The sequence below is a fragment of the Elaeis guineensis genome, chromosome 13 (assembly GCF_000442705.2).
Source record: "Elaeis guineensis isolate ETL-2024a chromosome 13, EG11, whole genome shotgun sequence".
Classification (NCBI taxonomy): Eukaryota; Viridiplantae; Streptophyta; class Magnoliopsida; order Arecales; family Arecaceae; genus Elaeis; species Elaeis guineensis.
Window position 1 is genome coordinate 18,959,977 of NC_026005.2, and position 25,424 is coordinate 18,985,400.

Below are 25,424 nucleotides of genomic sequence, written 5' to 3' on the forward strand. Positions count from 1 at the left end.
AAGCCAGACCGAGAAAAGCCCAACCACAAGTTGTTCAAGTTGCTTGCATGTGTTGTTCTCGACCCATGAGGGACAAACCAGCGCAAACAGCTTTATCCAATCCCAAAAAACTCAAACTTGGTTCACTCCTGAATGCAATGGAAAAGGGATCTGCCCAAAGATGAATAACAGATAAAATTTTTTATATATTAATTCAGGACTTCATGAGTCTAGATTTTATCAAGACACTGTAAACTTGGTAAAAATTTCTACAGGAGAAGGAAGAAAGATGATTAATTACTGCTCTCCACTACTCTCTGTCAAATGAAACAGGATTGGCCTTTCACCTTTTGGGTGAAGAAAAAGAAAAGGAGTTACAACCATGGAATCATGGACAGAGGTTGCACAACACTAGTCGTACACTTCAGTGGATGGGCCAGATTTAGGTCTTCGATATTCACTGTTTGACTGGCTTGCGCATTAGATAGCATAAGTTTTAGCATAAATCCTTGTCCATTGCATTAAAGCAAAGAGTCCCGGACGAGGTCGCAATAGATGATCTCAAAATATCGACATAGATTTATAAATGCTGAACACTGACGGACCCCAATTGGATATGCCTAATATCACACAGTCTTCTTTGGTACAACAATCAACGGATTGTTGTACGTCTCCAAGATTTGGTTGGATATAACCTATTATTGTCTTGTCAACTGCTTAGTCCAATTGGTCTTGGTTTGGCCCAACCAACATACCAAATGGTTGATGCGCCAAAAATATCTGTCCCTCGAGAATAAGACTCATGAATAAAATACACCCGTCATTTTCACTGACGTCTGGAGATTAAGCGGGAATAATAATTCCATTCCCACTATTTGACAATCTATACCTATATCAACGTTTGCAGAAGGTATTGGCGACTTATAAATAAAAGTTTTTGTGAGTAGAATACAAAAAAGCTGAGCGAGAACATTGCCCATCATCTTCTAAGATGCAGTCTTTTGCTTCTATTCCTCAGCTTTCCGGGTTTCATGCTTTACTTTGTCCAGTTTTCACAATAGGAAGGTATTATATTAATACGCCACTAGGTAGCAATGATTGAGGGGACTACAGTAGCGTCTGAATATATCTATATATGTATATTCTTTTTACACTATGAATCTGTTAGTTTGAGACATCAAAATCCTAGAAGTATAATATATTTCCCTACAGAATCTTTGAAAACAAAGCTTGGAAGAAGGTTTCCTTGGGGAGAGATTTTCTTTTCTTTTCGCAAAGCTCTATTTTTGTTGTAGAAAATGTATTGCTTATCTAGTAGTAGCAATGATTGCCACCTTTTCCGTCTATCAAGAAGTTCTTTGTTTGCACCAAGGCTCCGTACGTGAAAGTTAGGCGTAAATAATAACGCTTGCTTCATTCCTCCTGACTCAGCCAACTATGATTAATATATACTAGGAAATTTATACTGATTTACATAGAGAGAGAGAGAGAGTCACTTCAACCAGGGAAGGCGCAGGAACAGAAGAAAGAAAAAGTGAAACAAAAAAAAAGGAGAAAAAGACCTTGCGAAGCCTTTTGCTGTCGGATCAAATCCAGCTTGAGCATTGTCACAGAACACAATACATCACCAACCAGCTCGCTCTATCAAACACCAAATTAAGAGCGCGAGAGGAAGCAACCAAAAACCAAACAAGGTGATTACAAGCGACGAGAGTTTAAAGCCTAGACGAGAATATAAGAAGGACAACAGCTACAGTGTGACTGGCCACCAGTCTCCATCGCCGTTATTAGCAATATACATCTCAGACTCTAAGCAAATATACGCTGAGCTCGGGACCGGTGTTGCCATCGGGGTTGATCATGTAGAAGGCCTCCGAGTCCTTGGAGCCCACCACCCGTTCGAACCTTGCTCTCATGTACATGATATCTCCGTCCGGGTCGTCCCCCGGCAGCACTCCGGCCCCCATGGACACCGGTTCCAAGGCCCGCAGCACCTTCCAATCCGCCGGCCCGCACTCTCGCCGCACCGCGTAGCCGCACTTCCTCCCGTTGCAGTACGCCCGCCACAGCGGCTCCTCCAAGAGACTGGTTCTGGCCGTGGTCTTCTCTTCTTTCCGCTCGCACTCGAGCGCGATCCTCGCGAGGCCCGACGCCATCTCGCGCACGAGGGTGCTCGTGGGCGTGGCGAGCTCGACGAGCACCGCTGGGGATGATCGGGCGTCCACCTGGAAGGCCAGGTTGACGTGGCCGCGCCGGTGGCCGAAGAGGGTGCCCGTCAAGACCGGCCGGCTCCAACGGGCGGGAATCGCGGCTGTCAAGACGGAGCGGAGCCTCGAAACGGCCTCCGCGGCGGAAGAAGCTTTCTTCTTCGCCTCCTCATCCCCTACCATCCTTTCTCCTTGGTCGCTTCCCTTTCTTATTCGTTGGAAGGGTATCTTAGAGGAGGAGGAGGAGGAGGAGGAGGAGGAAGGGTCGTGAGAAGTTCTTGCCATGATTGTTTTCATTTGAGGTACGAGTAGGAGAGGGGGTTAAACTGTTAAAGGGAAAAACTAGAGAGAATGGATTTGAATGAATGATTAAAGAGAGGGAGGGACAAGCAAAGGAGATAGGAGATTCCTTTATAACAAGGTCTCTTTTATGGACGTGGGCTCACTAATTCCATGCTTCTAGTCCTTTTTGTCAGCCACTGTGGAGTAGGCCACCTCTGATACTGGGACCGGGGCTTGCACCAGAATCCTGACAAAAGTAGGAGGGGGGTGGTGGCCGGACCCAGCTAACTGTAAGAGGAAATCAATGAGGGAGGGAGAGGCGACGGTGAGACTTTGTCGTGGGTCGCATTGGGGGATGGGAATTGGTCCCGGCCGCACTGGTGGAGAAAGGGAAAGGGCAGCCTTGACTGACTTAAAGGACTGCATTGGGAACTGGTAAAGGGCAGGTCAGGGCACCAGCATGGTGCCATTCTATGAGGAGTCTTTCTTTCGCTGTATGCGGATTTAGGAAGGGATACCGTTGGATCCTATGTTGGGATCAAGGATTTTTGGATAATTTATTTGGGAGAGGGAGAGCAACCCGGATATGAGAATATTCTTCCTAGTTGTGAGCCGCAGCAGAGGCTTTGAATAAAATCTTATCTTTGTCCAGTTCAAATAAGTAGGTTACAAGATAAGTGGGTCACTTCCACTCATCTAAAGGGGATCGCGCCCCAGTAATTCCTAAAAAAAAATATAAGAAACCCATGCCAAGTGGGTTAGAAGGAAAGTGCTAAGGGGATAACGTCCAAATAATTTCCCACCCCCTTTTTTTTCCCAAAAAAAAAAAGCCCCGTCAAGCTCTCTATCTCTCTGGGGGTCCATAGCAAGCCCCGAGTTTCCCGATCTTCTATCAGAAAGAAGGGATAGGGGTTAAAAAAAAGTAACAATGGTGTTTCAAAACAGCTCAGGGTCCTTGCTCACTGCAAACTCGACAACAACATCAATTGCACCGCCAAGATCAGATATGTGATCAGCCATAGCTCCGCTTAAGTCCTGTTCCAGGGGACTGGTAGTAATTCCCCGCATTGAATGGTCTCACTGTCTCAATTGCAGCGAGTGTATTCACTCTGAAATTTTCATTTTCTACAAAAATGGTTAGTTTTGTTTCACTATACGGCTTTTTAAATCACTATTTGGCCCAAAAGAAACAAGAATGAGCTGGTAAATACTACGGCACCAAATGCCGCTAAATAATGCTGAAGTGTAGCTTATTCTAATAACAATACTAACGATAGAATGATCAATTATTGAGCAAACATTACAAGATTACAACCAACATATGAGCCACACCAGCAAATAAGCTTCATTGAACTCCAACATCAATTAAACAATCACAAGACGTTACCCTTCTCCACATACAAGATATGCTCGTAACTCTAGAAAGAATCAAGTTTCAACAAAAGGATGGCAAGACTTAACCGACAATTAGGAGGACATGCATGAAATGTAATGAGTTTGGTTTGCATTGATGTCAGACCACCTGCCCTGGAACAAGGTAAACCAGAGCTGAGCTTCAAATTTAGCATAAAATCACCAATCAGTTTTAATAGAGCAAAAGTCAAAATTTTTGCCACATAAGAGAAGATATACACTGAGATGTTCAGAATCTGTTGAAGGTGCATGCTACTGTCTCATGATGCCAAATGCTCGATGGTTCCACTTTGAATTTATGTTGGCCAGGTAAGTAACACAAATGGGTAAAACAAATATAGCTCCACACAGAGAAAAAAGGATAAAAAAAAAAAAAGGAGCAATAATTGATCAAAATTGGCAAAAGCATAAGCTTTCTAAGTTCCTTACAAGGAAAAAAGGAATCATTGCCCCAAAAAGACATACTTGGGATTTTGCCTCAAGCAAAACAGATGAATTCAAGCCTCTGGTTAATAATACCCATTTGGGTTCTCCTTGCGTCGAATTAGAGGGACTCCATCTTCTCTCCAAATAATTCGTTCTTCACACAATGCTGAAACCACCTCCACATAGATTTGATGCTCCTGAAATAGCAGCAAAAAGCCATAGCAGCATATTACTCCATGTGAAATGTCCCAAAAGAAATACACCAGAGAGGTGGAGCAAGGGGAAAAGAACTGCTATTATTTTCCAATAAAATATATATGAATGCATGAAGTTAGAAACTTGAGTCGGGTCGGTACAAACAAATACAATACCTGCTGAAGGACTCTTGCAGCCAACTGCTCTGCGGTATCATTTGCTAGCACAGGTACAACCCTCTGAGCTAGGATACGACCAGTGTCATAATGTTCATCTACAAAGTGAACTGTGGGGCCAGAATATCTGCAAGTTGGAGAAATTTAGTTATCATTTAAAAGACGAGACAGGCAAAGCGCATCTACCTTTTAATGGAGGCAAAGAAAGGGATGAACAATGATTACACTCAATTAATTGAAATTAATGCACTAAACTGAGAGAGAAACAAGTACACAAAGGTGATTCTTGATCCAATGCAACGTAGAATGACAGGAACCAGAGTTAAAAATTACCACTTTATTGGCTTAATCATTTTGATTTGAAATAGAAAATATAGATTACCCTGTTAGCATCAGAAATGATGCTAGTGAGCTCCACCACGCAGCAAAAAAAGTTAATTGTGTCTTAGAGCATCCTTCGTAGCTTGTTACAAAGCACAACAAACTCAAAGAAGTCCCACTTATATAGACTATCATGTGTACTACAATAATTCTCACTGCATTTTCCCCTCAATGCCCGGTGGAACCCACCCAGTATCCTATCTCAAAGCCAGCCAATGCTTGATAGCGTTGAAATATTACAGGAAAGTCTAAATTCATTATTTTTATATTCTTCTGTCCCTGCATCATAAGCATAAGCCAGGAACTTTTACATTTATATAATGTATGCACAATAAAAAACATATAACAAGAATTTGGGCTGGGGAAGGGAAGGGAGAAGTGAAGAAACAGATGCTGGTGAATGAGGGGAGAGGGGCAGGGATTATATTATGAATTTTCAGAAGAAAACCTGACAGATACTCCATGAAGAAAAGGAGTAAAGATATAGCGCATGCAGCTGACATTATAGATTATTCAATGTAATATATAACTGGAGGAGTTGTATATTCTTAACATATTTTTACTATGCATCTATCTCCTAATAAATCTAATGAGAATGGAACCCGTAAAATCCATTATCATAAAATCTTTGATCTAGAAGACAAACACCATCGATACTTTCCCCTTGTATGCATAAGATGTGAAAAAAACTATCATGCTCAGTGTTGGGTATAAAATACCCACAGCCGAAGTTCTCAGCAGGATTAACCCTTGCGGACTCCGCCCGGACTCCTACGGGAGCCGGGCTCCGCCCACAACTTCAACCGCAAGGAGGACTCCATCCGGACTCCTACGGGAGCCGGGCTCCGTCGACAACTTCAACTGCCGGTAAGATCCGTCCGGACTCCTACGGGAGCCGGACTTCGCACCTGACTGTAATTGCAGGGGACTCCGCCCGGACTCCTACGGGAGCCGGGCTCCGCCTCCTACGGGAGCCGGACTTCGCACCTGACTTTAATTGCAGGGGACTTCGCCCGGACTCTTACGGGAGCCGGGCTCCGCCCACAACTTCAACCGCAAGGAAGACTCCGCCCGGACTCCTACGGGAGCCGGGCTCCGTCGCCAACTTCAACTGCCGGTAAGCTCCGTCCGGACTCCTACGGGAGCCGGACTTCGCACCTGACTTTAATTGCAGGGGACTCCGTCCGGACTCCTACGGGAGCCGGGCTCCACCCACAACTTCAACCGCAAGGAGGACTCCGTCCGGACTCCTACGGGAGCCGGGCTCCGTCGCCAACTTCAACTGCCGGTAAGCTCCGTCCGGACTCCTACGGGAGCCGGACTTCGCACCTGACTTTAATTGCAGGGGACTCCGCCCGGACTCCTACGGGACCCGGGCTCCGCCCACAACTTCAACCGCAAGGAGGACTCCGCCCGGACTCCTACGGGAGCCGGGCTCCGTCGCCAACTTCAACTGCCGGTAAGCTCCGTCCGGACTCCTACGGGAGCCGGACTTCGCACCTGACTTTAATTGCAGGGGACTCCGCCCGGACTCCTACGGGAGCCGGGCTCCGCCCACAACTTCAACCGCAAGGAGGACTCCGTCCGGACTCCTACGAGAGTCGGGCTCCGTCGCCAACTTCAACTGCCGGTAAGCTCCGTCCGGACTCCTACGGGAGCCGGACTTCGCAGCTGACTTTAATTGCAGGGGACTCCACCCGGACTCCTACGGGAGCCGGCCTCCGCCCACGGCTTCAACTCCGAGAGGACTCCGCCCGGACTCCTACGGGAGCCGGGCTCCGCCCACAACTTCAACCGCAAGGAGGACTCCGCCCGGACTCCTACGGGAGCCGGGCTCCGTCGCCAACTTCAACTGCCGGTAAGCTCCGTCCGGACTCCTACGGGAGCCGGACTTCGCACCTGACTTTAATTGCAGGGGACTCCGCCCGGACTCCTACGGGAGCCGGACTCCGCCCACAACTTCAACCGCAAGGAGGACTCCGTCCGGACTCCTACGGGAGCCGGGCTCCGTCGCCAACTTCAACTACCGGTAAGCTCCGTCCGGACTCCTACGGGAGTAGGACTTCGCACCTGACTTTAATTGCAGGGGACTCCGCCCGGACTCCTACGGGAGCCGGGCTCTGCCCACAACTTCAACCGCAAGGAGGACTCCGCCCGGGCTCCGTCGCCAACTTCAACTGCCGGTAAGCTCCGTCCGGACTCCTACGGGAGCCGGACTTCGCACCTGACTTTAATTGCAGGGGACTCCGCCCGGACTCTTACGGGAGCCGGGCTCCGCCCACAACTTCAACCGCAAGGAGGACTCCGCCCGGACTCCTACGGGAGCCGGGCTCCGTCGCCAACTTCAACTGCCGGTAAGCTCCGTCCGGACTCCTACGGGAGCCGGACTTCGCACCTGACTGTAATTGCAGGGGACTCCGCCCGGACTCCTACGGGAGCCGGGCTCCGCCTTCTACGGGAACCGGACTTCGCACCTGACTTTAATTGCAGGGGACTCCGCCCGGACTCCTACGGGAGCCGGGCTCCGCCCACAACTTCAACCGCAAGGAGGACTCCGCCCGGACTCCTACAGGAGCCGGGCTCCGTCGCCAACTTCAACTGCCGGTAAGCTCCGTCCGGACTCCTATGAGAGCCGGACTTCGCATCTGACTTTAATTGCAGGGGACTCCGCCCGGACTCCTACGGGAGCCGAGCTCCGCCCACGGCTTCAACTCCGAGAGGACTCCGCCCGGACTCCTACGGGAGCCGGGCTCCGCCCACGACTTCAACTCCGAGAGGACTCCGCCCGGACTCCTACGGGAGCCGGGCTCCGCCCACGACTTCAATCACAAGGAGGACTCCGCTCGGGCTCCTATGGGAGCCAGGCTCCGTCACCAGCTCCGACCGCTGCCGAACTTCAGCCGACGAATCCGCACTTTCTGGCGCAACACAACAACCACCACGATCCTGCTCCACTTCCTGCGACGGATTCCGCGCAGCTCCATCATTCCCTGACAGACCGCTATGACGGCCACGATCCTGCTCCACCTTCTGTAACGGATACTGCGCGATTCCTCCATCCGCTGGCAAGTCGCGACAACGGACGCCGCTCCACTCCCTGCGGCAGACTCCACGTGGCACACTGCAGTGAGGGCCACGGGTTTACTCCACTACTCCTCGCAACAAATTCCTCCTGACGGTGGGCGGCCCACTACGAGACGGTTATGAACGTCGCTATCAGTCTGTTGAGCCCTCCACCTATAAAAAGGGAGATCTCTGATACGTTATTCCATAAGCTCTCGTTTTTATCTAAAAACTCTGCTAAATTCTCCATTCGAGCACTCCATTCTTGTTGAGGCAGAGAACTGACTTGAGCGTCGGAGGGTCTTGTCGGAGCAACCCCACCTCCGGTTTAGACTTCCTTTGCAGGTCCCGGCGACGACCGCTACTCCCTCGACTCCAGCTTCTCCGGCGCAAGTGGATTTTTGCACCAACAGGATTGGCGCTAGAGGAAGGGGCTGTCTTCGCAGTACCCTTGTTCTTAAAGGAGCGCTCAACGGAGCCGCCTCCGATCGTCTCCTCCGGCACCCACTCCTTGTTTCCCCCACGGGATCCTTACTTGATGCCTCCCCGCAAGGCGTCCACGCGACGGTCCACGGCCTCCGCGGCCAGATCTCAGGCTCCGGCCTCCCCTCCTGTTTCTCAACCTCCTCCTCCTCCGGCGGCGGCGGTCGGTGCGGAGCAGTTTGACCTGCTGGCGCAGCAGGTCAGAGGCCTCACAGAAGCTGTGCAGGCTATGCAGCAGCAGCAGCCGCAGGCATTAGTATGCCTGGAAAGGGTGTCCCCGGAACACCAGAATCCGACGGCAGGGCGGGCCACCTGGGCCAGCCACCCCGTCCTCCCTGGGAAAACGAACCCGAGGGTGGAGAGCCCTCAATCGGACCACGACTCCACCCCTGGAAGATCCCTGCCCCCTTTCTGCCAGAGGACCCTCGAGACTCGAAGTCGGGAGGATTTCCTGGACCGGAGGCTCCAGGAGATGAACCGGTGGATCGAAGAACTCTGCCATGCTCCCCCCGCTTATGGTGAGGATATTGTACTGACCCTCCCTTCTCTCAAATGATCATGCAGGAACCGATCTCGCCAAACTTCAAGCTCCCCCAGTTCGAAAGCTACGACGGAACTTCGAACCCGGTTGATCATCTGGAGGCCTTCCGGACGATGATGCTGCTTCACGGCGCTCCCGATGCCATTCTATGCCGGGCCTTCCCATCCACCTTGAAGGGAGCGGCGAGGAACTGGTACTCGGCTTTGAAACCGGGTACCATCTTTTCCTTCGATCAAATGAGCCACCAATTTGTGGCCCATTTTGTCAGCAGCCGGCGCCCTCGGAAGGGTTCGGAGTCCCTCATCAATATCAAGCAGAGGGAAGGGGAGTCCATTCGGGCCTACATCAACCGTTTCAACGTCGCAGCGCTGGAGGTCCGGAACTTGGACCAATCAGTCGCAATGGCCGCTCTGAAGGGTGGCCTTCAGAAGAATGACTTTTTGTTCTCCCTGGAGAAGTATCCCAGGGATTTTGCTGATTTGTTGGCTCGGGCTGAAGGATACGTCCGAGCGGAAGAAGCCTTCAAAATGAAGGATGAAGAGACAGCGAGGGAGCGGCAGGCAGGAGACTCGAGTAAGCCCGCAATCGAAAAAAGGCCAAGAGAAGCCCGGCCGCGTTCTCGATCCCCTCCTGGGCACAAGCGTGCCCATACTCCACCCCGGGTGCGCAGGCAGAGAAGTCCGGATCGCGGGGTTCGGCGGGGTTCCCCACCGGGGAGATTCCGCAGCTACGCCCCCCTCAACGTCTCAAAAGCCCAGGTACTGATGGAGGTCAGGGAGCAGCTCCCTAGGCCGGAGAGGATGCGCACGCACCCCATGAAGCGCAACCCCAACAAGTTCTGTCTCTACCACCGCGACCACGGCCACGACACGGAGGAATGCATCCAGCTCCGAGACGAGATCGAGGAGCTCATCCGGTGAGGTCGACTCGACAGGTTCATCCGACGCAGGCCTAAGGGTAGAGGAGATCGGCCAAGGGCCCTTCCGCAACCTGAACCACCAAGAAGAGAGGAGCAACCCGGGGACCGGCCTCCCATCGGGACCATCGACTCCATCACCGGAGGGCCTCAAGGAGGAGCAGACCTCCCGCAATCGTGGAACTCGGAAAACCTGTAAATGTATCACTTACGATTTCACCTTGAATCTAAATTCTTTTCTACTTGACGTGCTCTTCCCATTTGGCATGGATTTGTCACGACTGGATATAACCCCTTCAAACGCCTAAAACAAAGTTATGTTAGGAACGGGGGGAGAGGCCTTACAGCACCCTAATGTGCCCCCACGGCCATGTCAGGAACAGGAGGAAGACCTCGTCCTGACGTGAGCAAAGTCAAAGGCCCGGTTCTTTTAGACCGGATGGGGGGAGAGGCCTTACAGCGCCCTAATGTGCCCCCACAGTCATGTCAGGAATAGGAGGAGGACCTCGTCCTGACATGAGCAAAGTCAAAGGCCCGGTTCTTTTAGACCGGATGGGGGGAGAGGCCTTACAGCGCCCTAATGTGCCCCCACAGCCATGTCAGGAACAGGAGGAGGACCTCGTCCTGACATGAGCAAAGTCAAAGGCCCGGTTCTTTTAGACCGAATGGGGGGAGAGGCCTTACAGCGCCCTAATGTGCCCCCACAGCCATGTCAGGAACAAGAGGAGAACCTCGTCCTGACATGAGCAAAGTCAAAGGCCCGGTTCTTTTAGACCGGATGGGGGGAGAGGCCTTACAGCGCCCTAATGTGCCCCCACAGCCATGTCAGAAACAGGAGGAGGACCTCGTCCTGACATGAGCAAAGTCAAAGGCCCGGTTCTTTTAGACCGGATGGGGGGAGAGGCCTTACAGCGCCCTAACGCGCCCCCACGGCCATATCGGGAACGGGAGGAGAACCTCGCCCTGACTTGAGCAAGGTCGAAAGCCCGGACTCCTATGGGAGCCGGGCTCCGTCCGTGACTGCTGCAGCAAGGGAGACTCCGTCCGGACTCCTACGGGAGCCAGGCTCCACCCACGACTTCTGCAGCAAGGAAGACTCCATCCGGACTCCTACGGGAGCCGGGCTCCACCCGCGACTTCTACAGCAAGACTCTGCCCGCCCTGGCAATGGCCCTTACGTGCCCCCGCGGGAACGGATGGAGAACCTCGTCCTGGTGATGACGAAACCCGGCCGCCCAACAAGATCGGATGAAGGAAAAAAGCCCCTCCGCGGCACCTCCACGCTCCTATGCAACCCCGTAAAAAGCGAGGGGAGGGCCCTCACTCTGAGAAGAGGAAAATTAAAAAGGAAGGGTGACGAACTACGACGGAAACAGATGAAGGACGAACCGCACCAAAGACCTAAAGAACCTCGTCCCAACAAAGACGGAGGGTTCCTACCAAACACCCCCGGCCTCTAAGAAGACTCCCGACACAGGTCAAGAAGACAGCGACGTCCCCGAAGTAATGCGGAGTCCGGACCGTCAAGCTCGAGCTTGCGGCCATGTACGATGAGGAAGGCAAGCTAACGCATCGACGACTGGACGCCTCCCAACGACGTCAACATCAGACAAGTCGAACGACAAGAAAAGTTCGGCGGACGACAATTTGATACAACGCGCGGACGAGGTAACACAAAACACCCTTTTCATTCCATTTCCGAAATACACACTACAAAGCCCGGAAGGCCAAGGAAAGAAAAGCAAAACGACAAAAGTGGGACAAAACAACAAAAAGGGAGGTATATACATGAAAAGACAGAAGGACGAAAAGAGCTCTAAGGAGGCTCTGCTCCTTCCGACCTAGAGTTATCTGCTCCACCCCTCATCCAGGACTGCCTTAGATTCTCAATTTCTTCTTCTAGCTCCCCCTTCTCTGCAGCGCGTCCTGGAGCGCCCGACGAAGTCGCTGGCTCTCGGCCTCCGCCTCTCGACGCCTCTTCCTCAAGACCTCGGATTCCGCCTCCGTGTCCGCGACGGCCCGCTGCTCGTATGCCAGTTGGATCTTCAGTTGTTGCAGCTCGGCTGTCTTTTCCCCGAGGGCGACAGAAATCCCTTCGACGGTTCCTCTTAGGGACTGGAGCTCATCAGAATCCCGGGCGGAAGTAAGCTGAGCCCTGTTAGCCAGCTGCCTCTGGAGACGGGCGACTTCGTCGGTCGCCGCCCTGAGTCTCCCTTTATATTCCTCCACCTGCCTGCGCCAGCTGGCCCGATGCACGTCGTGGCTCACCTCGACGTCCTGAAGCTGCCGCGGAAGGTCGGAGACCTTCTTCGACCACTGTTGGTCGCCGTCGGCCCGAGCCAAGAGCCGGGACGAACTTCCTCCCAGCTGGCCGATCTTCCCCATCGCGGCCGACAGTTCCACCTTGAGGGCGCTAATCTTGACGGCCTGAGCCCAAATTCGGTCGCTGGCGCTCTTTTTGCATTCCGCGAGCTCCTTCGCGAAATCCGCCTTCCTCCGGCTATACTCCATGATCCCCTTCACGTGGAGATTCCGAAAGTGGGTGGCCTCCGCGGTGGCTTCAGAATGACCTTCTCTCAATCTGCGAAGCTCGCCTTCCATCTTCTTTGACTTCTTTGTCAAGTGAAGGACTTCCTTCTTCAGCCGCTGGATCGTCGACTTCAGCGGGATCCCCAAGGGCAGGGGAAGTGCTTCTGCAGGACACTGCCATCGAAAGGCAAAAGCGTCAAAGCACGACTCATCGCAGGAAGAAAAGCAGAGAGAAGAAGGGGAGGGAGGAGAAGCCATCCGCGACAAGAAATTCAACTTTATTGATTGGATAATTCTTGAAGATAAAAAAAAAAAGAAGGAAAAGAAAAATTGCGATGAAATAAAAATACAAGGTCGGAGGTCTCAGACCTCAGGGGCGGGGGTTGGAGAACTCGACGTCCCCGGCAAGGGGGCTGCGATAGCAGTGGTGGCTGGCGAGGGACCGGCCTCGTCTTCGGACTCCTCGCCTAGGAAGCTGAGGTCGAGCTCTGAAAATTTTCTGGCCACCTTCTCTTGGCAGAGCTCGAACCCCTTGATGAACGCCTCCTGGCCGAATTGGACGTTCATGTCCCTCATCTCCGCGGAGGTCTTGAATTCCTCTACCGCAAGGACTCTGGCCTCCGAGACTAGGACCGGAATCTGCTCAGCCAAGTTGGCGGCCTCGGCCTCCGCCTTTCTCGCCGACTCCTCCAAGGTCTGCCTCTCCTCCTCCCGGACTTGTTTCTCTCTTTCCAGGGTCTCTTGGAGGGCGACTACTTCGGCCGTCTTTTCTTGGAGGCGAGCAACCTCGGCCCGGCAGCGCTCCTCCACCTGGACGATGTCCCTCCTCGCACGGTTCAACGCCTCGATATTGGCGAGGAGTTGGTGCCCAATCTGCAAGGGCGGCTAAGGGATCAGAACAAGGGCTAAATAGCCAGGTAAATGAAGATTTGCTTACCTCAAGGAAGGACTCTAAAGAGTCCCAGGCCCGCTGCTCAGGATCGGCGCGGTCGATCCTTTCGACGACGTCGGGCAGAATGCAGCCGTCGATCAACCGTCTGATCAAGTCCCTGTCATTGAAGGGATTCTCCGGCCCCTCTTCGGAGCAGAGGGACTCGTCAGCAACAGTTCGACGGCTACTCACCTTGCGGGCCACCGACTTCCTTCTCTTCCCCCTCTCGACTACGGGCGCCTCCGCGGAGCGGGCCCCCGAAACAGGGGCCCCAGTCGGCGGACTCCTCGAGGAGGTCTGGGGAGCCGTTGCCTCGGCATCCGAGGGAATGTCGATCGCTGGAGCCGCCTGGGCGGGTGCGGCCAAGCTCGACTCCTCCGCCCTGGCCCTCTTCGCCGATCCGGAGGTCGCGACACCCTTTCTTTTGTGGGCCCTGAGGCCCCTGACAAGCATCCGCGCTGCTTCGGCGTCCATTCCTTAAAAAAAAAAATAATAAAAAAAAAGAAGAAAAAGAGGCAAACCAATCAATCAAGAGTCAGAAATCGAAAAAAAAAAGAAAAAAAGAAGAGAGAAAGAGAAGAAAAGAAGAAAGAGAGGAGAAAAAGAGAAAGAAGGAAGAGGAGGTAAAAAAGAGAAAGAAAAAGAATAAAGGCAGGAAAAAAGAAGATAAGGGAAAAGATGAAATACTCGCAGGATCCTGGGGGCTCAGGCCAATGTTGAACAGAAATTGCTCCCTCAGAAGATTGGGAAGGGAAGGAGCGGAATAGGCAAGGAGCTTCCGGGCAGCCTGGAGGTCATCCTCCCCCAGGCTGGGGGCCCGACGGACAGAATCCCTCAGAGAGCCCCAAGGGGGCAGGTCCAGCCTCAGGATCGGGCAGTGGACGAAGAGATATTTCCCCTTCCAATTGTGGATTGAAGAAGGGGCATCTTTCAGCAACCCCTTCTTGCCGAACTGGGGGGAGAAGTACCACCAGTCCTTCGCCGAAGGATGGCGCTTGAAAGTATAGAAGTGCCTAAACAGGGAGAGGGACGGTTGGACCTCGACTACGTGGCAAAGGGAGAGAAATCCTATCAAAAACCTAAAAAAATTCGGAGCCACAGAAGCCAAGGAGATGTCTAAGAAGCGGAAGAGGACGACAACAAAGGATGGAAGCGGAAGCCGGAGTCCGACGCGGAACGCCTCCTGATACAGGCAAAAACGACCGGGCGGGGGAGTGCTAGCCCGGTCAGAGGGGCCAGGCAGCTCCAGGTCGTACTCCGGAGGAACTCCATACTGAACCCTTATCAGAAGGAGTTCCTCCGGAGTCAGAGAACACGGAATGGCGCCCGGCGCAAAAATCGGATGGAGCCCAGCCCCAGACGCAGGTTCGTCTACAGAGCAAGGGACCTGGGGGTTTGAGGCGGAAGAACTCCCGGAACTGCAGGGAGCAGAAGAGCCGGACGACATTTCGAATAACTTCGAATGAGGGCTCTAAAGATCCCGAAGAAGACGGACAGGATAAGGGGCGAGAGGTCATAGGAAACTAACTCGGAGGAATACAAAAAAAATAATGGCAAAGAAGAGGTCCCTAAGTGGCGGGAAGAAAGATGAAGGTGCTGGAACTAACCTAGATCGCTCTGAGGGATGCAGAAGGACGAAGACAGGGACGATTGGAAGGGCGCCTATGGCCCGAGAAGATACCAACTGAAACAGGGCTCTCGAAGGGAAGGCAGACACTGATAGAACTCTGGAACGGAATAGGGCCCCTAAAGGTGGAAGGACGGGTTTAAATAGACCCTGGGATCCGGCGCCATAATGATCGCGAATCCCCCCAGGCCAGCCCGCACCCGACACGTGTCCCACTCCCCCCCGGCGGGCGGCTAAAAGCGGCTGACGGGTCGGCAGAGCCATTATGGCACCGTACCTGGGCCAGTGTACCGGCGGGAATTTCGAAGGGTCCCTTCGTATCGCCCCGATTCGTAAAGACTCCAGTACGCGCACATTTAATGCCAAAATATCCGGGGGCGGTCGTGCGCAGGATTCGAGGGGACAACTTCGGCTATGCCAATCTCTCTGTACTGTCTTCATTCGAAATTCAAACTCGGAAGTAGGGGGACTGGTGTTGGATATAAAATACCCACAGCCGAAGTTCTCAGCAGGATTAACCCTTGCGGACTCCGCCCAGACTCCTACGGGAGCCGGGCTCCGCCCACAACTTCAACGCAAGGAGGACTCCGCCCGGACTCCTACGGGATCCGGGCTCCGTCGCCAACTTCAACTGCCGGTAAGATCCGTCCGGACTCCTACAGGAGCCGGACTTCGCACCTGACTGTAATTGCAGGGGACTCCGCCCGGACTCCTACGGGAGCCGGGCTCCGCCTCCTACGGGAGCCGGACTTCGCACCTGACTTTAATTGCAAGGGACTCCGCACGGACTCCTACGGGAGCCGGGCTCCGCCCACGACTTCAACTCCGAGAGGACTCCGCCCGGACTCCTACGGGAGCCGGGCTCCGCCCACACCTTCAACCGCAAGGACTCCGCCCGGACTCCTACGGGAGCCGGGCTCCGTCGCCAACTTCAACTGCCGGTAAGCTCCATCCGGACTCCTACGGGAGCCAGACTTCGCACCTGACTTTAATTGCAGGGGACTCCGCCCGGACTCCTACGGGAGCCGGGCTCCGCCCATAACTTCAACCGCAAGGACTCCGCCCGGACTCCTACGGGAGCCGGGCTCCGTCGCCAACTTCAACTGCCGGTAAGATCTGTCCGGACTCCTACGGGAGCCGGACTTCACACCTGACTATAATTGCAGGGGACTCCGCCCGGACTCCTACGGGAGCCGGACTTCGCACCTGACTTTAATTGCAGGGGACTCCGCCCGGACTCCTACGGGAGCCGGGCTCCGCCCACAACTTCAACCCCAAGGAGAACTCCGCCCGGACTCCTACGAGAGCCGGGCTCCGTCGCCAACTTCAACTGCCGGTAAGCTCCGTCCGGACTCCTACAGGAGCCGGACTTCGCACCTGACTTTAATTGCAGAGGACTCCGCCCGGACTCCTACGGGAGCCGGGCTCCGCCCACGGCTTCAACTCCGAGAGGACTCCGCTCGGACTCCTACGGGAGCCGGGCTCCGCCCACAACTTCAACCGCAAGGAGGATTCCGTCCGGACTCCTACGGGAGCCGGGCTCCGTCGCCAACTTCAACTGCCGGTAAGCTCCGTCCGGACTCCTACGGGAGCCGGACTTCGCACCTGACTTTAATTGCAGGGGACTCCGCCCGGACTCCTACGGGAGCCGGGCTCCGCCCACAACTTCAACCGCAAGGAGGACTCCGCCCGGACTCTTACGGGAGCCGGGCTCCGTCGCCAACTTCAACTGCCGGTAAGCTCCGTCCGGACTCCTACGGGAGCCGGACTTCGCACCTGACTTTAATTGCAGGGGACTCCGTCCGGACTCCTATGGGAGCCGGGCTCCGCCCACAACTTCAACCGCAAGGAGGACTCCGCCCGGACTCCTACGGGAGCCGGACTCCGTCGCCAACTTCAACTGCCGGTAAGCTCCGTCCGGACTCCTACGGGAGCCGGACTTCGCACCTGACTTTAATTGCAGGGGACTCCGCCCGGACTCCTACGGGAGCCGGGCTCCGCCCACAACTTCAACCGCAAGGAGGACTCCGCCCGGACTTCTACGGGAGCCGGGCTCCGTCGCCAATTTCAACTGCCGGTAAGCTCCGTCCGGACTCCTACGGGAGCCGGACTTCGCACCTGACTGTAATTGCAGGGAACTCCGCCCGAACTCCTACGGGAGCCGGGCTCCGCCTCCTCCGGGAACCGGGCTTCGCACCTGACTTTAATTGCAGGGGACTCCGCCCGGACTCCTACGGGAGCCGGGCTCCGCCCACAACTTCAACCGCAAGGAGGACTCCGCCCGGACTCCTACGGGAGCCGGGCTCCGTCGCCAACTTCAACTGCCGGTAAGCTCCGTCCGGACTCCTACGGGAGCCGGACTTCGCACCTGACTTTAATTGCAGGGGACTCCGCCCGGACTCCTACGGGAGCCGGGCTCCGCCTACGGCTTCAACTCCGAGAGGACTCTGCCCGGACTCCTACGGGAGCCGGGCTCCGCCCACGACTTCAATCACAAGGAGGACTCCGCCCGGGCTCCTACGGGAGCCAGGCTCCGTCACCAGCTCCGACTGCTGCCGAACTTCAGCCGACGAATCCGTACTTTCTGGCGCAACACAGCAACCACCACGATCCTGCTCCACTTCCTGCGACGGATTCCGCGCAGCTCCATCATTCCCTGACAGACCGTTATGACGGCCACGATCCTGCTCCACCTTCTGTAACGGATACTGCGCGATTCCTCCATCCGCTGGCAAGTCGCGACAACGGACGCCGCTCCACTCCCTGCGGCAGACTCCACGTGGCGCGCTGCAGTGAGGGCCACGGGTCTACTCCACTACTCCTCGCAACAAATTCCTCTTGACGGTGGGCGGCCCACTACGAGACGGTTATGAACGTCGCTATCAGTCTGTTGAGCCCTCCGTCTATAAAAAGGGGGATCCCAGATACGTTATTCCATAAGCTCTCGTTTTTATCTAAAAACTCTGCTAAATTCTCCGTTCGAGCACTCCATTCTTGTTGAGGCAGAGAACTGACTTGAGCGTCGGAAGGTCTTGCCGAAGCAACCCCACCTCCGGTTTAGACTTCCTTTGCAGGTCCCGGCGGCGACCGCGACTCCCTCGACTCCAGCTTCTCCGGCGCAAGCGGATTTTTGCACCAACACTCAGCACTGATATGTGGTGGAAAGACAGGCTAGAATGGACAGAACAGACATCCTTTATACAGAAAAATATCATGCTCAGCACTGATATGTAGTGGAAAGACAGGCCAGAATGGACAGAACAGACATCCTTTGTACAGAAAACTTTACAAAGCCAACTTGATCGATGCAACTCGACATGAGTTAACACCTCATATCCATTTTAGTTACATGTAATTTGATGGCATGTAATGCAAAGTTATCTTCAAACCTTCAATCACCGCTTATGTCTCAAGAAAGCAACACTTTGTCATATATGCTCACCTCTAGTCCAAGAATGAAATGCTAAATCTACTCGACTTTCAGGTGCAGGGTAGGTGTCATGCAGGCATATCAGCCAATTCTTATTTGACCCATCCAGTTCAATGGGCCTGCAGGCCGAAATCTTTATTAGTCTCATATGTTTAAAGTGGCCAACCATTATGCCATTTCTTCACCTGTGCACCACAAGTGAGCCACATGGTAACAATTTATCTAATTGATCTTTAGCATATAAAGGTTAATCTAAAAGGCACCTGCATATTACAAAATAATGAGCATCATCTCAGATATAAGGAAGAATTCTCAGAACAGTTAATCAACCTTCACCTATACATTCTCTATAAAATTAACTAAATAGTTCCTGTTCTTTATCAAGGTGAATTACTTAATGCGCTCAGTGAAAATGTCATGCTAAAGTCACGGCTTGCTCTCACCCAAACAAAAATTATTTGCCCATATTGCCAACCCTAAGATTGATTTACATAATGCATCTCTAACCTAATTTTATTTCTAAAATATGACCATTATGGTCAGTTTGAATATAACTATCATGGAAAATTCAGATATAAGACAGCTTTCTCTTGCATGCTAATGTGGCAGTTTTCTAATAAATTGATTGAGATAAAGTTACAATGCAGAAAAAAGGCAAGCAAGCATATTGGAAATTTTAATAACCTCAAACTTCTTGTCACAAGGATGATCAAAATGCAGGAATTAATAAGCTTAATAAAACTACTCATACAAAGCTAGACCATGGAGAAACAGTATATTTCGAACTAGTATTATATTCACATTTTTGTATCTCCTAAACAGATATCATCTGAGAAATACGGAAGGAAATTGCAAGTTTTCATAAATATAGCTCTGCTCTTTAATGATTAGAGTATAAGAAACTACCGCACCTAGCCCCAGATGCAACGACAGCTTTATGCACATTTAAACCATAAAATCCTTTGCCCCCAAAAGCAGGAAGAAGAGAAGGATGGATATTTAATATGGATCTTGGATATGCCCGAACCAATTCAACGGGTATAAGTTTTAAGAAACCAGCAAGAAGAATAAAGTCGACCTCAAAATTCCTGTCAGCAACAAAGAACGGGGTATAACATAATTCAGGTACAGCATAGAACTTAGATGTAGGTATTACAGAACTTGAAGCATACAGAAGTAGAAAAACGTGTGCAAAGATAAAACATGCTATAGGACTTATATAACAAGAGGAGTATTACCTAAGTATCAATTAAATATTACTGACCATTATTAAGTTACCGATATTTACCAGATTTCATTGTGTGCATGTGTATATTGCGATATGACTAACTAGCCAACCTCATAGCAGTGGCCAGTGGAGTAGCTGTTGGCAATTACTTTGTTTGGGAAAAACCAGTCATGATACCATAATAAAGTGCATATGTTGGTGCAAATATTTTCTGGAAGTGTCACACCTATTAACATAGTCTAGCATGTCTACAAGTTACAACCATCATCCTTTAAAAGTTACAATTTGTTAAGAGTTAATCCAAAAGATTTAACTAATGGGCTGTAATATTATAATATATGGACTGCGGATAGATTACTCCTCACAATATTACTTGTGTCAACACATTGAGCTTGTGGTAATTTCTGGTCAATATTTCAACTTCATGGGGCTAGTTTTTGAGCTTGGCCTCTTCAAAAATTTGTATATGCTAGGTCCATATCTGACTAATGACATATAAATACAAAAGACCATATAGATGTTACAGGGCAAACATAATATAAATATACCTACTGGATACAAGTTATTCGACTGATGCAATGCCCAGGTGGTCGATCAAAGACCAAGGATAGACCCAAGAAATAATGAAATTCTTTAGTGTGTGCTTTCAAGAGGTGCACAAAATAAAAAAAAAAAGGAAAATGAAATAAAATCTGGTAAGTAATAGACTAATGACATATTATATGGCAAACATAATATAAGTATACCTACCAAATGCAAGTTGCTCAACTAGTGCAAAACCAAGATGTTAGATCAAGTACCAAGGATACACAAAGAAAATGATGAAATTTTAGTACGTGTTTTCAAGAGGTCCACAAGTCACACATGCGAAAATGAAATACAATCTGGTAAGTAATAGAATAAACTGAAATGTAATTGGAGGTTGTTATGTAATGCGATTATTAAATATCACTAAACTTTTCGACTAAAATGATAGCTATAGCAGGTAAAGTGATAATAAACCATCTGACTAGACACAACTTTGGGAGGGAAGTCGCTAAGTACAAGATCAAAAGATGAAGAAGGGGAAGGTCAAAGAAGACTTGAAGGGAGGTTAAAAAAAAAAAAAAAAAAAAGAATTTAAGCACCTCCCAGTTAAGATGAGTTGGCACTGGCTATAAATCTCTTAGACAATGTCATACTTATGGGTACTGCCTGCTGTTTTTAAACTATGCAATCTCAATAATGCTTAGTATTTTTTTCAAAATCATATAGAAAAAGTCTTATTCCAATTACTTAAGCTCGTTTAAATCGACCCTCTTCTTATTCATTCCATGTGTATCAATGCTTAATTATTGATTTTCTAATTGGACTGCTTAAAACTCAAAAGTATACGTTTGGACAACTAAACTAGCTGGACGTCATAGAATGTTGCTAGGTACTCCAATATCCTGTCCCTTAACCTTTTTTGGATATATACACCTGGAAAAGTCTAAATTGGAAATTCAGAATGCAACACCTGTAGATACTTTTCTTTTCTTCTTTTCTTTCTTTTTTACTTCCTTCCCTTTGTTGATTATCACAATGCATCAGTTTATGTGTGATAATATAATAGAACACAAATACAAGCATGAATACAAAAAGTAAATTCACCTTAAAGTAGAGACAAGATCATCCGGTGACAGCCCCTCAGATATGGATTTGCCCTTGGGAAACAGAATAACTGGGATTTCATTATCCCTTGCATATTCAGCGCCTCCACAGCCTATCAAGTACATGTAACAAACCTAGGGTAATGATTCTCTAAGCCAAAGAATACAAGTTGTTGCTTAATTAATTAAATAAAACAGCAACAATTTCATTTCCTTTAAAAGACTTGAAGTAATCAAAGAAGAAGAACATACTAGGCTTATCTGTGACCAAAACTGTAACATCTCCATAAATTGATCCTTCTACTGTGGCCTCATGGATGGCCCTAAAGTTCGAACCTCCACCAGAGACAAAAACAGCAAGTTTTTTCCTTCGAAGAGGAGTTCCTGAGCCACTTTTGGTCTGAACAGAGCTTTTATCTTCCTGAATACTGCTTCTGCACTCAAAATCCGTCATGCTCCTCGCTGTCTTATGCAATGCCAGCTTCGAAGCAAAACAGGATCTCTCAAGTCTTAGCTCCCAATATGCAATATAACATGAAGAAACCATACTTCGAGATGGTGATCTTAAGGTTAATGGTCCATACTGCCTTCTGGTAATATTTGTGCCAGAAGAAACCTGAATTCCCAAAGTCGAGCCGAGAGCTTCCATTGGATCAAGGATAAGTAAGTGCCAACCAGAAGACCTTCTCCACACAAGTGCTCTGTTATTTTACTGCTAGGGTAAAAGAGGACCATAAGAGGCAATTATTAGTCCCATAATCATGTCACACTCCAAGATTGTCTAGAGCATCCAAGATTAATAAGAACAAATTAACTACTACTTGAACTATCATACGTCAACAATAGAACTTAGCAAACACTCAATTGGGTTACTGTAGTAAGGTCGGGAGCGAATCAGGTCTCAACAATTCCATGTCTTCCTTGACTTCCCAAAGACACTAAGAGTAGAGTGAATGCAGCACCCCCCCCCAAAAAAAAAAATCCAATTTGTCATGCAAAGAAGAACTTCGAGAAAACTTCAGATCATAATGGGATCGCAGTGGCTGTCATGAGAGGGGACGGGATCGGTGTACCTTCGGCGATGAGCTTGATGGAAGAAGATGAGTCAAACTGTCGAAGCCTTGGCCTTTCAACTTGAAGGAGGGAGGAGGAATTAGGGTTCAATTAGTCAAAAATGTCAAAAATTGAGCCTTCCATGGTGGATGCTTTTATCTCCTTACTTTCTATGGATGCCGTATAGGGGCAGAACAATATAGAGTCCACAATCAGCGAAGAACTACAGTTTAGTGTAATAATATGTACATATAAAAAAATTATAATGATTATATAGCAAACAGCTAATAAAACATTTAATAAATTAAACTATAAATTCTTACATATTGATTTTTTCAATTTTCTCCAATCATCGTCATGTATCTTTCTCCTTAAATTCATAGTTATTGCTTTTCCAAAAAAATTGACTGATTTATGCTCAAAGAATCATGAAAGTTATGCTTGTCAAATAAGATGCGTGCTCAGTACAATGTAGCACTCCTACCCTTGTCTAATAGGATAAATTCTTAGAAATAGGAACAATGATTCAGCTTAGGAAAAACCCCTAGCCATCGTCTAAACTTCCCTATCCGGCCCCTCCAAGCCTCCCACCCGATGGTCTAAACTTCCCTGTTCGGCCCCTCCAAGCCTCCCACCCATCCCGATCTAAATATAGGGATTCGGCCGCTCCGAGCCTTCCACCCAATTGAGACTCTTTAAGAATGGAAAAAGCGGAAAACAAAGGAAAAGCGGAAAAATTAAAAGGCAAGACCTTTTCCCGCATAGATTGAATAATTTTTCTTTTCTTTTCCCTTCTTTTTCTTTTCATTTCTTTTTTCGGAGATCTGTGGGAAGCAAAGCACCTGAGGGAGATCAAAGGGGAAGGCCGACGCCGGTGATGATGGGGAGGAAGGTGACGGCGGAGACCGGTGGGAGGCGGCGGCAAGGAGAGCAAGGAGGAGGTCGGCGTCTTTCTTTTTCGGAGGTCTGTGTGAAGAAAGCACAGGGGAAGGCCGACGCCGGTGATGATGGGGAGGAAGGCGACGGCGGAGACCGGCGGGTGGTGGCAGCGAGGAGAGCGGCCAGCAGGTGGGCGTCCGCAAGGGCTCGCGAAAGCTTCGAAAAAAATAAAAATGAAAATAAAATAAAAGGCGCTGCCGTGATTTTTTTAAAAAAAAAACTCATCGTGGAAAGTCCCGAGCTAACACGTGGCGTGCGTGGAGAGCTCTGGACACTGTACATTTGTGCTTGCGTGACTTCGTGAGACCTCTGCCGCGAGCCTCATCAGAATTGAAGACGGAAAAAAAAAAAAAAAACAATGTTTATCACTTCCAGAATATTCATCTGAACAGCAATGATGTTATAGAAAATTAATAAAAGAGTGATCAAATTATAAAAAATTAAGAAATATAATATAAAAATATTTTGAACATAATTTTTTTTATTGACCGACTTCCTATATAGACAATAAAAATTATTCATATTTTTTAAAAAATTTTGATTATAATTTTGTAAATGATAAATTTATTTGAATTTTTTCCCTATCATTTGTTATGAAATATTATATAGCTTCATAAATATAAAATTATTTAATTATTTAAAAAAATAATTTATTGAAAAAATTTTCTCCTTGTTTCTTGAATTAATACTTTGAATATACTTTGTTTTTCCTCCCTTTCCCATTTTTTTAATATCTAATCCTGTGATTTATTCTAAGTATTTGAAATTATATTTCATGTAAAAAGAATTGATGGATAAAAAAATTTGATAATTAGGTAATTCATAACGTTAGAAAAGTTGATTAGAAGAATTATTGTTGAATATATATTTATGTATTTAATGGAATGATGTATTAATTTTTGATGGAATAGAAGAAGTAAACATAATTTTTCAAAAACAAAAAAGTAGTGTGGCTCATTTGTATAAAATCTTTTTTTAGAGAATAAAAAATTTTGCTTATAATTTTCCAAATGTCAAATTTACTTGAATTTTTCTCCTATTATTTATTATGAAATAGTATATAGCTTTGTAAATATAAAATTAAAATTATTTAAGAAAATAAATTTATTTTATTAAGTAAAAAACTTTCTCTCATTCCTTGAATTAATACTTTGAATATACTATATTTTTTCTCTTTTTTATTTTTTTAATATCTAATCTTGTGATTTATTCTGATTGCAAAAATAAAACTAATCAAAATATTATCAAAATCAAGTAGGAAGAAATAACTGATAGATTAGGATTTTCTAAGTTGATTTATGGTTTGAATATTTGAGATAATTATTTCTTAATGTCGTATGTAAAAATTGTACTGAAATAGAAAAATAGATCACTTGAGATTTTGAAAATTTGAAGCCGTATATTTAAAGATCAAGACAAGTCAGACAAAATCATTGTTGGATTTGCCATTGACAGATTGAAGGAGAGATTTAATTTTAAAGTTGGAGATTTTAATTTTGATGATAAAGAATATTATAAATATATATACAAAATAATCAATAATGGGTGAAGATTTCTGGTATGAATATAGACAATTACAGTGGGAGCATGAGTTGTCAACCGATAGGTATAAATATTTAATGGATGATAATATTAAATTGAAGAAAGAAGCCAAGATGTCCGGAAGATGTTTCATCCAGATTCAGAATCTTCGGTTGGTGAGAACAACATTTAGAGAAATTCAATCTATGTCTTTGTGTGCATTGGCTCTTAGATGTTTTAGAGGAATTATCAGTATTTTAGGTGCTTTGTGTTGCTGCGTTCACCAAAGATTTTTTTTTTAAAATTTTGCTTCTTTTATGTAAAAAATAATGATAGCCTATTTTGGTTTGCCTTATGAAAATATGGAATATATTGCCAATGCATTCAGATTGCCTACATTGTTTCGATATTTAGACTATGATGGTGTATTATTTTTGTGATTTTTAATATGGATGATCCATGCAATGAACATT

General features: G+C 48.7%; 3 protein-coding genes across 4 annotated transcripts; all 3 read right to left on the minus strand.

The window, feature by feature from the left end:
• Positions 1 to 1,486: 1,486 nt before the first annotated feature.
• LOC105056329 (protein MIZU-KUSSEI 1-like) lies at positions 1,487 to 2,637 on the minus strand. The gene has a single exon (XM_010938491.4). It carries the CDS (start codon positions 2,481 to 2,483, stop codon positions 1,782 to 1,784), a length of 702 nt encoding a protein of 233 aa, XP_010936793.1. The 5' UTR covers positions 2,484 to 2,637; the 3' UTR covers positions 1,487 to 1,781.
• Positions 2,638 to 3,890: 1,253 nt separating this feature from the next.
• On the minus strand, positions 3,891 to 23,599 carry LOC105056327 (phosphoribosylglycinamide formyltransferase, chloroplastic). 2 transcript variants are annotated; one of them, XM_010938487.2, is made up of 6 exons: positions 23,334 to 23,599; positions 21,691 to 22,150; positions 21,440 to 21,551; positions 19,491 to 19,667; positions 4,679 to 4,805; positions 3,891 to 4,504 (listed from the first exon to the last, which is right to left on the minus strand). In XM_010938487.2, exons 2-6 carry the CDS (start codon positions 22,085 to 22,087, stop codon positions 4,391 to 4,393), a joined length of 927 nt encoding a protein of 308 aa, XP_010936789.1. In that variant the 5' UTR covers positions 22,088 to 22,150; positions 23,334 to 23,599; the 3' UTR covers positions 3,891 to 4,390. The 2 variants fall into 2 exon arrangements, with proteins under 2 accessions (XP_010936789.1, XP_019709943.1); XM_019854384.2 differs by having other exon boundaries at positions 4,108 to 4,504; positions 21,691 to 22,153.
• LOC140853375 (uncharacterized) lies at positions 10,941 to 14,709 on the minus strand. The gene is made up of 3 exons (XM_073247925.1): positions 14,210 to 14,709; positions 12,961 to 13,998; positions 10,941 to 12,765 (listed from the first exon to the last, which is right to left on the minus strand). Exons 2-3 carry the CDS (start codon positions 13,165 to 13,167, stop codon positions 11,962 to 11,964), a joined length of 1,011 nt encoding a protein of 336 aa, XP_073104026.1. The 5' UTR covers positions 13,168 to 13,998; positions 14,210 to 14,709; the 3' UTR covers positions 10,941 to 11,961.
• Positions 23,600 to 25,424: the final 1,825 nt, after the last annotated feature.

Excerpts from the sequence above, each read along its gene's own strand:
- LOC105056327 (XM_010938487.2), bottom strand. The coding sequence starts at position 22,087 with ATGGAAGCTCTCGGCTCGACTTTGGGAATTCAGGTTTCTTCTGGCACA. Across the intron at positions 19,668-21,439 it reads GATCTTGTCTCTACTTTAAG|GAATTTTGAGGTCGACTTTA; the intron begins GTGAATTTACTT and ends TGTTGCTGACAG. Across the intron at positions 4,806-19,490 it reads GTCGTTGCATCTGGGGCTAG|ATATTCTGGCCCCACAGTTC; the intron begins GTGCGGTAGTTT and ends TCCAACTTGCAG.
- LOC140853375 (XM_073247925.1), bottom strand. The coding sequence starts at position 13,167 with ATGAGGGACATGAACGTCCAATTCGGCCAGGAGGCGTTCATCAAGGGG. Across the intron at positions 12,766-12,960 it reads CTCCAACCCCCGCCCCTGAG|TGTCCTGCAGAAGCACTTCC; the intron begins GTCTGAGACCTC and ends TTTCGATGGCAG.
- LOC105056329 (XM_010938491.4), bottom strand. The coding sequence starts at position 2,483 with ATGAAAACAATCATGGCAAGAACTTCTCACGACCCTTCCTCCTCCTCC.